The 14,392-nt window shown below is 46.0% G+C and overlaps 1 protein-coding gene across 4 annotated transcripts in view; it reads right to left on the bottom strand.

The window, feature by feature from the left end:
* Nucleotides 1–14,392, bottom strand: part of RMC1 (regulator of MON1-CCZ1) — a 1,737,150-nt gene that overhangs the window by 1,309,790 nt on the left and 412,968 nt on the right. For all 4 annotated transcript variants that reach the window (XM_069620905.1, XM_069620903.1, XM_069620904.1 and 1 more), the window contains exon 7: nt 4,732–4,832. In XM_069620905.1, coding sequence (XP_069477006.1) covers nt 4,732–4,832 — 101 coding nt within the window. The remainder of the gene's footprint in view (nt 1–4,731; nt 4,833–14,392) is intronic.

Genomic DNA, 14,392 nt, shown 5'->3' with positions numbered 1-14,392 from the left:
GGGAGCAGTTCACAGGTTGCAAACTGGCGAGTTTGCTCGAAGTGGTCACGGAAGTTCACAGAGACGAAGAGCAGATAACCAGCACCTTCACGGGTTGACTAGCAAAGCGCAAAGAAGTTCTCATTCGAAATCTGAAGTGGGTTATAAAGAATTCGAAACAGGGGTGTGTTTGAGAATGAATGACGTGTATATGTCGTGGCATTATGTGGATTGCAGGGGGGCGTCCAGCGTGAGGGGGGATGCTTGGCAGGAGACACGGGGTCTGGAGGTAGACATGGGAACAACAACCCATGCTCTATAGACCACTTTGAAGTGTACATGGTCTTTGGCACCTCTTGGCCTTTATCGCTCCCCGACAGCTCCACTTGCCAGCGCAAGTACCCCGGTGCGAACTGCCTTTGATAGGGCGGGGGGTGGATTGGGGCGCTGGTCGTGCAGACAAGACTCGTTTGCCGCAGGGCCTCACCAAGGAGAGGTCATCTAACTGCATGTAAGAGGCAGGCTGCAGGATCTGGTACATGGAAGGCAGGGGGGTGAGTTTATAAATACCAAATCAAATCAAATCAAAACAACCATTGTTAAAATATATGTTGGGTTTTATTTTAGATATAAATTTCAATTGAACATAAATAATAAACATTACACATTGTAAAGTTCCGGTTGCAGCACATCCAGGGAAAATCCGCGGTATTGTCCACTGTCGCTGGGGAAATGTTGTCTAATGGCAAGTACCGCACAGGCAGGTATTACTCTCCGAACGCGGTGTCCGAGCCTCCCGTGAAGCCAGCAAGTGAAGCAACGATAGGCCACCAGCCTGTACCACCTGTGAAAAAGAAAGATGCAATGGAACCAATTTACATGCGTTCGAATGATATGTAGATGTAATTTTATATGTGGGAGATGACCATGAAATAGTAGTGGCATCACTGACATCACAACCAGAGTATACTTACTCGTTACTCGGATTACGCGGACGAACAGTGCCGCGAAGTTCGTGCATAAGCACCATCATCATCCTCAACACGGTCCGTGAGAGGCACGCTTCCCCGAACTCTGGCAGCTCGGTGATGCATTGCGGACTTGGCTCGCCTTCCGAAATGTAGGCCAAGCACCCGGAATTTTCACGGCAGCAGCAGTTCTCCTCCTCAGTTGGCATTAGCTCGCACCGATTGCACGTGCACCAGGTGGAGATGCCGTCCATGCGACATGGTCCAGGCTCTTCATCCGTTGACTGGTCCTCCCAACTGCCGTCCGAATCCCCATCGTTTTCGCGTGCTTGCCTTTCCAGTAGTTCCTCCTCGGTGTACTCGGGCTCGTACATATACGGCATTATTGTAGCCATTGTGTGGTAAAGAAAGTAAAATAATTTACAGAGATGGTACAGGTGTTCACAAGGCCTAGAAGTGGCGAAGGTAGCTGACCAGAGCACAGAAACGAGTCACAGAATACTCAAAGTAACACAGAGAGAGGAATGGAATCGGAAATCTGCTGCTGTGTGTTGTGAAACGGTGTGTTTATACTTATTGAGGAAAGAGGCGTCCTGCCATTTCCATGGCGACACTCCATTAGCTGAGGCGCAGCGATTGTTGACACGAAACGTGCTTTGGCGTTGGGAAATGGGCGGTGCGCGTCTGCTGATGTCAGGCTCAGGGGCGGGGGATTTGATTTAGTGCCGCAAAAGCAGGTCAGCCAGGGCGATGCGGAAAGTGATAGGATTATCACAAAATGGCAGCTGATTTCGAGTACGTTAATGGACGAAAAGTCGGGTAAGGTCCATAGGAAAGTTTTATACGATCTACCGATTTATGCTTAAAAACACATGGCCGAACCGTAGGGACAATAAAAAAAAAGTCCCGGAACTATCCTTTAATCAAGCATTCACAAAATTCTATGCAGAGCTGTACTCAAATCGGGATACCAAATCCATCCTAGAAAGATATTGCTATCTCGATGCATTAAAACTTCCAAAATTACCCCCGGAAGTCAAATTGATTCTAGAGCAACCAATCACCTGCAAGGAGATAATAGGAGCAATCAAGGCCCTGACATCGGGGGAAAGCCCCAGGCTCAGACTGCCTATGAGCCGACATTTACAAAGAATATCAAGCAGAACTCCCTCCTGTGCTACTGAAGGTACAGGAGGAGGCGAAGGACCGGAAAATTATGCCGGAATCCATGCACGAAGCAGATATTACGTTATTGTTGAATCCTAGACGTCCCTTACAACATCCGAAAGACTAGAGGAAACCTAGACGTCCACCACATGGCATGTCCTAGTATAGACCCCTATCATCAATTAATTCTGACGCTAAAATATTCGCTAAAGTCCTAGCGACCAGGGTCTTCCCCAATATGCCCAACTTGGTACGCCTGGATCAGTGCGGCTTTGTACCGACTCAATACACTGCCTTAAACCTACATAGACTGTTTGGGGTCATGGCACAAATAAATCCCAAAGCAAGGGCTGCTGTGATTTTCTTTGATGCCAAAAAAGGAATTTGATTCCGTGTCGTTGGAATATCTGTTTGCAGTGCTAAAATCCTTTGGGATGGGGACTTACTTTATCAAATGTGTGAGGTTATTATACATGGCACCCGGGGCTAAGGTTCTCACAAATCATACAATGTCCAAATCCTTTTTATTGGGAAGGGGCACTAGACAAGGCTGTGCGTTCTCCCCTATACTGTTTTGCTGTAACGATCGAACCGTTGGCGGCATTTATACGACAAAATCACGGGAACAGAAGCATAAGAATGACGGGCCTAACCCAATCTATATCACTATATGCAGATGATACACTTTCGTATATCCGTGACCCCGAAGTAAACTTAAATCCCATTATGTCGGATATACACGAGTTTGCTGACTACTCAGGCTACAGGATTAACAATGCCAAGTCTGAGATATTCCCGTTAGCCCCAGCCACGCTGTGCCCGCCGGACACTTGTGGACTCAAATGCACTACCCAACACATTTGTTACCTGGGCATACTTGTATCAAGGGATAGGCAGACACTTTATGCTGATAACTATGAACAACTCCTGCATTCACTCAACATTAAATTACAGATATGGGCCATGCTTCCTATCTCTCATTGTACGGCCGGAGAGCTATTCGGAAAAAATGGGGGTGCTCCCCAAACGTTTATATCTCTTTGGCAACATTCCCATTTGGCCAGGACGAGCTTTCTCTGTGAGACTATGGTCCATGGTCACAACGTTCACATGGAATGGAGGCGCAGCTAGGATGAAGTGGGAAAAGATTATTGAACCATACAACACGGGGGGCATTGCAGCACCAGACTTTGAACTATACTACCTGGTAGCGCAAGCCCAATTCGCCAAGCAATGGCATGACCCTGCGGACACTGCACCCCACATTCAGATAGAGAGGTATGCCCCTTCCCCGACTGATCTCCGCTCTATACTATTCAGCACACATCACAGAGACGCATGCCGATTTGATCCGGTAAGTGTAACGGTCCATGCCTGGACTGCAATTTTCAAAAGATCACAGATAGAGACACCTTATGGCCCAGAGGCATCACTGTGGAATTTCCCTGACATCTCCCCCTCATTTGATGAAACTCTGCAGAAAACATGGAACCCAAATAGGGAGATAAAAATGTGGGCCATCTTCCCCAATGGGAAATTCATGAGCCTAGATTACTTCAAAAATACAGTCGCGGGGGATGGAGGGTTGGTGGGGGGGGCATTAGTTCCATTCACTCCAATATTACTGCATGAGAGCAGCGTTCAACGCTAAATGGCCACTATGCCCCGATGAACCCCCTACACATACATGCATGCCTGCGAGCCATGATGTCCGGAACTGGACCCTCCAAGCTATATACTATGATACAAGCGCATTCCCCATCCCTGAATAACGCTAAGGCAACATGGGAGGCGGACATGGGGGTAACGATCACGGAAGAGATGTGGTACAAATACTGCTGATTGACCAAAGCTGTGTCGTTGAACGCTGGCCTTCGCCTGATCCAATTTAAGATTCTAAACAAATTGCACTACACACCGGCCAAAATGGCCAAATTCACTGTAAACTGTTCTGGGGAATGCCAAAAATGTGGAGAGCCGCAGGCAGGCTCGTTTCATATGTACTGGGCCTGCTCTGTGGTGGCGGGATTCTGGAGGGCATTTGCTGACATTGTTGAGGAGATAACTCAAATTCCGGCATCTCTCACTCCACAGAAGTATTTGTTTGGGGATATTGGGAAAGTTGCGGAAACCACCAGAAGACTTTTTAATGTGTCCTGTGTAATAGCGAGAAGATGTATATTACAAAGCTGGAAAAGCTCATCTGCACCGCAGGTAGAACATTTTCCTCTGGGAACTGACATTCGTTAATGAATGCGAGGAACAATATGTAATGACATTGCCTAAAACAAATCGCCCCAAGGACATTTGGACCCCATTTAGGATGTACCCATGTGATATGATATCAGATGATGAAGCCTCTCCTAGGCCTACGCCATAAGTATGTGAAACTTGATTATGCAAAGTTATTGAAAATACCTTTTTCTGTTGTGTTCTATCGGAATGTGCTGAAAGTGGCGGTCATGACCATCAATAAATAAAAAAAATGTTTAAACTGTCTGTATCAATTAGCACCGATTATTTCAGGGCAGTAAGGCAGTTTCTTAAATTCCAACAATAAAACAAAGGCTGTATACATTATACAATTTCTCACTCATAAATGAAAACATATACTTACATTGTGGCCATTGCTAGATCCCGCTCAGAAAGTTTCAGTGGCTTGGGAATTGCTACAGGCAATTCAATTTCAAACTTGGACAATTTTGACATTGTACCACCCTGAAAAGAAACACAAAATGCTTATTGGATACAGTTACATTTCCAAAATCATTACCTCTTGGGAAAGATGAAGAACCAAGAAAAACAAATTCCCAAAAAGGATTAAAAAATATTTTTCAAATAAAGTTTACTTCTTCTTTGCTCTCTTCTTGAATTTGCGAGTGACAGGGTGTATGTTAACAAACCTCTTGAACCAAACCCAAAACATTGTAATTATGAAAGATTTTGGTGGCAATTTCCAACCAGTTAGGACAGAGGATTCTTGGTCATGCTCAAGCAAAGGTGGAAAGGGTTTGACTGCTCAGTCACTGTGGTTTACTTACAACATGTTACTATACGGGCAAAAAGAGGCATTTATTAGTAAATGTTATAGTTTCTTTATAGTATACAATGAGGTTCATGGTATTGAAGCAGTGGGCGCCAGATGAAACAGACTGGCACAAGATTTATTTAGAAGGAAATAATGGAACATAAAGTCAGGTCCTTAAGGTTACTCTTGTGAGACATCACAAATCATCAGAAAGCCATTTAATCCTGTAACAGGATGTTGATGCCCTTCCGGGTGAACAACACAGGGAACTACAATTCTGACCTGAATACACAGAAAATAGGTATGTCCCTTTGTGATATGCTGCAGGTTAATTACTGGAACTCTGATGAGAACACCATCCAGATTTGCTTTTCTCATCAACATTTCTCCAACCAGTCCTAAAAGCAAAGCTGTGTCACTGTTTTATGAAAAATAAGAGATATATAGAACACCCTGGGTATCGGTAAGTGCCAATCTAGCTGTAGTTAAATATGCATTGATACATTTTCGAGTTCGATGGTGCAACCTATTTTCAGTACAGGTCTACTCATGGAAATCCCCTGCCTCATTAAGGGCCATCCAATAGCCTTCCCCGCCAATCTCCAATGTCCCCCATCTCCCGCCAACTATCCTTACGAGCTGTTCTTTGAAATTATAGGTGTTTCCTCCTGAAAAACACTGTTCCCTCACTTAAAAAAACAAACTCTTTTCCCATAGCCCTGACACAGCCCTCCTTGTTAAGTTAACCATCCTCTTTGCACAGACCATACTAGCACTGAAAAGAAATTCTGCTTCAGGACTCATGGGTATCTCGGGGTAAAACCAGTCTCATATTGGAGACCGCAATGCTGTTGAGCTGTTTTTCAAGCTATCGCTGGGTAGGGATTAGCACAGTGACGTGTGTGGTGTTGCTTTTGGCTGGTGCTGAGAGTGCCTTGGAAGAAAGAATCCAACTTCTGTACAACAGGTGCAAATGATGTACAGCCACAGCAAAGTGTTCTGTGAAATCTGCAGGGGAGTATCACTGCACAGCTGGAACAGGGAGTTCTACTGTACCTAATGGGGAGCAGGTGCTGATCTGCTCATTCAAAGCGTGGTGTGCTGTGACATGCGAAGGAGTGTGGCAACTATTCTGCTTAGATACACAAGTGAGTGCGGTGACGGCTGTCAGTGAGCAGGTTATCCATGTCAGGAACCATCCCAAACTCACCATATCTTTTATTTCACCTTTACAAAGAGCTGTCACCTGTGAAGCCAACTATAGTTCATTCTAGCAGGCAGGGTGCCGACAAACCATTAATTACTATATAGATATTATTAGGAGAACTTGGATCCTATATAAAACCTCAAGCAAATGATTTTAAAGGCAGAGTTATTATGGGGAATATTTTGACAGGCCACAAGCACGACTTGGACACATAGGTAGGAGTTCTATTACTTTTCTTCACACTCCAAAAAGGACAAATCTTAGGGTGCTTTGTCAGGATGTCTAAACATAAATGTAGTCCACAGTCCGAAATCCTACTCTAACCTACCTAACACTAAAAAGGAAATAAAACAACAAAGACATGCTTTTGGGACCTGCCCATTGAAAGAGATGTGAGACAAATCGCGGGAATTCGTCCCTTCTTCCCAAGTAGGAGCCCCCCCCAGTGAGGCTAGGGAAGTGAGCCCGTTCCACAATACACTCCCTAAGGGTAGAGGCAAGTGGGAGCTCACTGGGACAGACACCCCCATTGGGGACAAGGACTCCCGTTCCTGTGAGGAACTCCCTAGCGGACATTCTAAAATAACCTCTTCATATAGATTTTCACAGGAAAGGTTTGAAGAGTAAAATGTTTTATTGGCAACATGAATTGGTAAATCTTCCTTTAAATATAAATTTCAATTCAACCTGGACGAGGAAGATGATGTATGGAGGAGCACAGAAGCCACTTGAAACAGAGAGAAAGGGTAAGGAGTTGTGCTGGCGAGCCTGACAGCTATGGAAGTCCTGTAAGGGGAGGAGCCTTGAGACACACGGGAAGAACCCGCGAATTACAATGGCAAGAAAGAGAGAGAGCAAGACCAGACAGGCAGCATCTTGGAATTGTGAGAGTACAAGAAGAATAGAGAGACACACTGCAACCTGTAGCAAGGAGACAGAGAGAAACGGAGGTGGACACGTGGCATCCTAGACCAGAGAGAGAGAAAGTGTGGTGGCGTGACCACAGAAGAATCATGGTGGATCGAGGGTCCTAGCAACAACGGCAAAGCCACTGCACACCGGCAAACACAGAACAAACTGGTACATGAAATACCGAACAGCCACATACCAAGAAGAGATGGAGGAAAAGACAAAGAAGGGACATGAGAGTCCAAGCTGGAGAGAGGGTACCGCCCCCGACCGACTAAGTAACCCAGTGACGCTATTCCTAAGAATATCAGGTAATAGAGAAAGCAGAGACCCCAGATGGGGACATAGAATAGTTATTGGAATGCTCATACTTGTCCCAGTCACGAGAAAGATATTATAGAATTGTCACAAAGGAGAGTGAATGAGAATCATTATTGGAATGATCATACTTCTCTGAGTCAATAGAAAGATGATATAACATTGTTACAAAGAGAAGTGAAAGAAAACTTATGAGAGTGATCAAACTTGCATTAATCAAGACAAAGAACACACAATCCAAGAAGAAAGCAAAGTCATAAGAGAAAAGCTTGAGAATAAGGTTGGAATAGGATATATGTCGAATTACAAAGACCAAACGGAAACCAAAGCTTATGAATGGAGTAAAAAGAAAAGAAATAATAAAGAAGAAAGCCATCACTATTGGATAGCTTTTCCATGGGAAGGGAAAACAACCTCTCTTTGTTGAGGAAACCATGAGGTGAAAGAAAAGCCCAATAAAGTGTTGAAGGGACTATATGAACTGATAAAAATAGTCACCAGAGAGTATTTAAAGTTCAAATATTGAATACAGGTTGGTGGGAAATAAAAAAAAAACAGGGGAAGATAGACATTCTACTGGTCTTCAGGTGTTAAGCTAGTGGCAGGGTCAGGAAAGGGTTAGTTTGGTGCGGTGTACTGTTTATGTTTAAGACATTCACTGACGTCTGACAAGCAAGCACCTTAGCTAGACTTGTTAGGTATGGACACCTCATAGTATAGGGGAAAGAGAGGCATTATTATTTTTGTTAATAAAACAGTGAAATGGCTAATCAGTCTGCGTCCTCCTTCTGACCCTCCACAGACTGCTGCTGGCTTCTGACCCCCAACCTTAGGTCTCTTTACTATAGGCCCTTGCCTATGGCATACAGTTTGTGCCAGGATGGAGTGTCGTCTTGGGACCCCAGCCAAACCTCTTTGCTTTTCTACCAAATCCGGGACCTTTTTCTGTTTAGTCCCCCACTCTGGGGGTCCTTTCAGTCTCTGCCCCGCTCTGGGCATTTTCACTCCCCACTCTGGGACTCTTTCCACCTTACCCCACTCTGGGGTATTCCTCCTTTTCACTCCTCCCTGCTCTGGGGTTCTGCCCATCTTTTTCTGTGGCTGGACTCTTTCTCTCTCTCTCTCCACTCTAGGGCTTTGCCATTCTCTGCCCAATCTGGGGTTTGTCTCTTTCTCACTCTCCAATGTAGGTTTTCTTTCTTTCTCACTCGCCACCCTGGGGTTTCTCTCTGTCTCACTCCTCACGGAAGTTCTTTCAATGCATCAACTTTCTGTGGCTTCTTGTCCTCTTACTCCCAGTACTTTCAGTCTCCTTCCGTTGGCAGGCTCTTCTTCTCACTCCAAGCCTTTTCTGCCTTCTTTCTCACCACTCTGCGGGTCTCTCCATGGTACAACGTCCTTTCATCGACACCCATTTTTACGATGGGTGTTTTATGCTGAGTTTTTGCCGAAAAAACATTTTCAATTTCTTTTGGGGGGTGGGAAAGGGCATATAAAGGTTTGGGGGGGACACGAATAACAAAAAATAGTTAGAGGTCGGGGGGTTTTGTGGGGGAACCCCCCACGAAACAATGAAAAATATATTTTGATGAGCTTTTTCAGCAAAAATTCCACATAAAAACAGGTGTTGAAAAAATTATAGAACCCTCTCCATTCCCTCCCCCTTTGTGGTTTCCTGCTTTCTCACTCCCCCTCCCCCTTGTGGTTTCTTCATTCTCCCCATACCGGGTGTGCTTCTCTCTTGGTCCCGCCTCTGGGGGTTCCTTGGTCCCCCCCATAGGGTTCTTCCCTCTCGTTCCTGTCTTGCTGCCCGCCTATCTGTCCAATGGAGCCACAGTGTGCCTTCTTGAATTGAGCAGCGCTCCTCAAGAGGGGTGTAGAGTCAGCCCGGGCCGCCTCTCGCCGCTTATGCAACTCATCGACTGGACTCTGCGTCGCTCATCAGCGATTCTTCACTCAGGATGGGGACCTGTGGGTGGCTTCTCGTCTGGGCTTTGACACTGCCATCTGAGGTAATACATTCTCGCACCAGTGGTTGCCCTGGGATGTTCCAGCTGGTTGTTCGCAGTGCCGGGATGCATTATTCTAGTGCGCACGGATGGCCGGGACACAGTGTCTGGCATTCTCTACCCCTGACCGGTCACACCACCTGTGGGAGCTTTGGCACAGTTAAACACTGCAGGCTTTGCAGAGATTCTCTCCTAATTGGTGCCTTCAATTACACTCCTCTATTGGGCTGGTTTACTCGCATCTCTGTGGTATTCTATGGAGATTGGGCATAGCAGGAATCAGAAGCCGTGTCAGGCATTATTAAAGGGGTTACAGGATAATCATACACCCTAGCGCATACATACCCCACAAAGTTAATATCTCGGGGTGAGGGATGGTGACTATACCCACATATGGGGTTTTCTAGTCCCCTACAGGGAAGTCACTTTCAAAGGAGTCCCCATTTACCACGTTCCCTAGGTGGTGTTAAGCATAGCGGACTTACCTCCCTAGTCCCAAAGGACCTCCCTATCCCCAAAGGGGGTGGATCCCCCATGGGGAGAGGTAACGATCGCCTTGGATTCATCACAATATTCGTACAGAGTTGGAAAGCAAAGAAAAAGCCAATGATGTATATGATGTCATAAGCAAATAATGGCAGTTGGACCGAGAAAATAATGACACGATCATCCTACTCTACCGCCCACCCATACCTCTTAAGTACTCCCGGGTTCTGCACAGAAATGTTTCCATGTCTCTTCATAAATTATCTCTGCCAAGGTGTTTCCTCACCTTCACATTAGTTGCAATACAGACTCCATCAAGCTCCTTTCCTTATAATGCACTAATCTGCGCTTTCCACAGTCATCACTTCCTTCTGTTTTAATGCAAACTGTTCTAAGCAAATAATTCTGCAAATAATGCTTCAATTATTTTTTACTGCATTGGAGCTAAAAGCAACGCGAGAAGCTGACAGAAGCACCAAGTGTGAACAGAGTGACAGTGCTAAAATTTTAAGGTTTGAACTGGTTACTTCAATGCCAAGGAAACAGGAGGATGTTGAGGCAACCAATGAATACTTGTGCAATACAGTTCTAATATGGACAGCTAGTGCCGAGTTGTCCAGAGAAATTAAGCAAACCTAGAAAAGAGGAGATGAGCACAGGCTCATTCATGAGCTTGCTGTGAAGAGTAGTGTGGGAGAGTGGGGGTGATGGGGCCAAAGACCCAACCCAGTTAAGAGGGCACAGGGACTCCTTTCAACCCAGGGCAGGAGGCCTACCAGCATGCTCGCCAGAGCCAGTCCTGCTTCAGAGGTGGGGTGTGGGAATTCTCTGTCCCTTCTACTTATGCCAGGCTAAAAAAATGAAAGTGCCACTTTAACTTGCCACAGACTTGCTGTGCAACTTGCTGGCCAATGTTATTTCTCTTTTTCCCTAGGAACACGAATAACAGGATTCCTAGAAGTAAAGAACCAAGTCTGAACTCACTGGAGAAAGAAGGGGCAAAATTCAGAACGAATCATAAATGTTGCACACATCAAACTGACAATGAAGATGCTCCACTTAGCATGGATACAAATGTTGAAACTGACTATACATTTAGTGGGCCATCATAACCAAATGCCGGCAGGCCTGCGTATAAAAAGGATGACAGGTTTATGGCCTGTTATATGTTCTCTGATGACTGTAACACGGCTCATGGGATAAAGGAAGCCATCAGTCAGCCCGGTGAACTAACAGAGGGGACAACCAATAAAAGGGGGGGGAAGAAAAAAAGGGTCAGAAAGATCAAAGCAGTGTGGGCTGTTTGGAGGAGGTTTGAAAAACCTGAAGGTGTCTCCCTGACTAGTCCCTGGGGATCTGTCATCCAGGTGGCCAGGTCACAGCCATCGGTATTGGATTTGGTTCCTGTGTGTGGACCAGTGGGGTAGCATCAGGTGGATGGGTGTGTTTGTGGAGTGGAAGTGGGACACCAGCGGGTGAGACGCGGTATCCCCCTTCTTTTAACACCTTTTCCCTAACCTACCACTTAGGATACGCAAACACTCTACCCCTCCTTTTCCGACACTAACACTTTCACATATTACAAAGGACGACAGACTAACACCCGACCCATTTGCCTGAAATGTCCCAACACAAGGATCAGGTAGAGTCAGGCAATTGACCAGAATCAGGCACACCTGACGGCCCTTTCCCTTCCCCACAGGGATGAAAGATGGAGCACGGGAGCACAATACGAGCAAGGCAGATCGCACGTTGAGAGAGCTAACTCAGCACTGCAGTTCAAGAGGAGAAAGACGGCACAAACCGAGAGGGTGACAAGGAGAGAAGCAACCTTGCTCTTTCTGACCAAGGCCTGTGTAACCTCAGTGGAAGGAATTGTAAGAATGGGAACAGTAGCCAGCGTGTGTTGCAGCAGATGTCAACGGTACACAAGATCCTCATCCACTCATAACCAAGCCAGGGAGAGACGCTTGTCTCCATGGTACCAACCTTGACTCCAAGGAGAAGAAAATCCGAGCAGTTTATCACAGCTGGTGAGTCGAGGGGAGAGCTGATAAGAAACCGAACTGTGTTGAACAAAAAGTAGCAAACGGCCAATTGAACTGGGAATGCATAAAGAACAATTGATACGGAAAAGGGGGAAAACAAGCAACAGAGGAGTCCCGCACCACGTGGGTGCTCACTCAGGAAACTCTGGATGATTACCAGATTGTTGAAACTACGATTACCAGAGGCCTTGGGAAAGCGAGAAAGGGGGTCAAAGTGGTCATACAGGGGTCCAGTGAAATCCTCTGTACAGTCGAAAGTCTGACCAGCAGATGATTGTGAAGCTAAGGGAAGTGAATCCCGCCTCATAAAACTGATGACAAAGTTGGCAAAATTAAACTCAAAGGAGGGATGCCGATAAACAAGTGGCAAAGTCTAAAGTCCCAATATACAATGTGTTGACAAGAGTGAACCCAGCCGAAGGATATACACAGTGAACTGTTTAAAAAGACATTAAGATTCATGAATGTCACAGACAAAATCAAATCGAAAGACATAGTAAGCCTGGCGAAGGGACGCAAACATTCGAGAAGGGTCTGAGCCCGGAAAGGAGGGTGGGGGGGTAGGGGTAGAAAAGGCATCATCCAGTGTATGTACCGAAAGGAAGTTTTGTTTATTATTTTGAAACCCATCAGGTCCTCAGAGGCAAGAGACTTTTTGTAGAAAAGAGACTTAACCACTGAAGGCCTTGACTGTTGAGAGCGGAACTGTTGGGTCGTGCTGTGAAAGGTCGAGCGGGTTCTGTGCTCCAGAATCCTACCTTATTCCATGCTTAGAAATGTGGGAAAGAGAGACCCAGACTACTGCATCCTGACTTATTATTTGTGAACACTTCCTTGTTTCTTATGAACATTATCCCATACTTCTTTTGTATTTAGTTTAAGGATTGGCAAGGTTTTTCTTAGTATATGCCCTTTTATTTGTCAAGACGCCACTAGGACTGCCTTATTATTGTTTGATGGTCAAAGCTTGCTCCCATCCTAGATTTAGGTTGAGATTAGGTGTTTTTCCAACCTACCTATACAGTTTAATAAACACCCTTGTACTGTGATCGCTTGTGTCTGTCTTTACTGTTGCCACCATGAGTTCCTTACAAAGCGTAAGGGAGGAGAAGGCAGACTAGGCGGCAGAAGGCCAGTACAGCAAAACATGGAGGAGGATTACAGAGAGCATGTGCAAAGTAAAGTATTGATTGGTGAGATAAAGTGGTGTTTGGGTGTGTGTGGAAGATGAATGAATGAGACAAAGGGAGAGTATAGAGGTGTGAGTGGTAGTGATTGGAAAAGGTGATTGGGAGAGCTATAGGAGGCTGACGGGGGGGGGGGAAGTGTGAGCGGAGTGTGGAGCAGTGGGCAGAGAGACTAGGGGTAGGAGAGAGAAGTAGAGTGGTGGGAGGAGGGCGATTAGTGGCGAACTGAGTTGAGGATAGAGGTAAGGAGCAGAGGTGAGCGAACACTGCCGTGACAGCAAAGGGTAAAGAGATGATGGATAGACTAAGAGAAAGGAGGAGAGTAGAAGGAAGGAAAGGAGACAAACGATCATGGCGAGGAATACAAGGGCATTAGTGGAAGGAAGGTTTAAGTTACTTACCTGTAACTATTGTTCTCCAGCATGGGTCTGGCATGGATTCAAATGCTCATGAATATTCCCCGTCGTCAGGCTGGGAAATCCTCGGTAAAAGAAAAAACGGTTTCACTTTCACTTAAAAATGTTATTTCTCCTCTAAACCAATCACTGTCCACTGGGTCATACTGCCCCCATCCAATGACTGTCCTCTCCCTAAGCCCCTCCTCTGGCAGCCATCTTCAGATTTGGTAACCACGTAAAGTGGCAGTATGACCAAGAAGAGCCGCAGAGTGGTTGGAGGGAGGGTTTGCATGGGAATCCATGCCAGACCCATGTGGGAGAACAACAGTTACAGGTAAGTAACTTAAAACTTCTCCAGCATTGGGTGTGGCGTGGATTCACAATACATAGCAATACAACATTGCACAACCACGGGAGGTGGCAAGGCTCAACAGAAGCAATGAACTCTTACCTCTGGAACAGGCTCACCTCAAGCGAAAAGGTTGCGTAGTACTGCTTGGCCGACTCTGGACTCCCTGACGATGCAATAGAACTTCGTAAAGGCATGCGGGGACCTCCACGTAACAGCCCTGCAGATGTCCAGCAGGGGCACACCAGACAGAAATGCTGTTGTCGCAGCGATCGCTCTGGTGGAGTGGGCTCTTGGACAGCCGGGCAGCTGTCTGTTTGCCAACCAATGACGGTGCAT

This window comes from Ambystoma mexicanum, chromosome 5q (genome assembly GCF_040938575.1).
Source record: "Ambystoma mexicanum isolate Mex_15411 chromosome 5q, UKY_AmexF1_1, whole genome shotgun sequence".
Taxonomy (NCBI): Eukaryota; Metazoa; Chordata; class Amphibia; order Caudata; family Ambystomatidae; genus Ambystoma; species Ambystoma mexicanum.
This window is presented reverse-complemented; position numbering and strand designations above follow the sequence as displayed.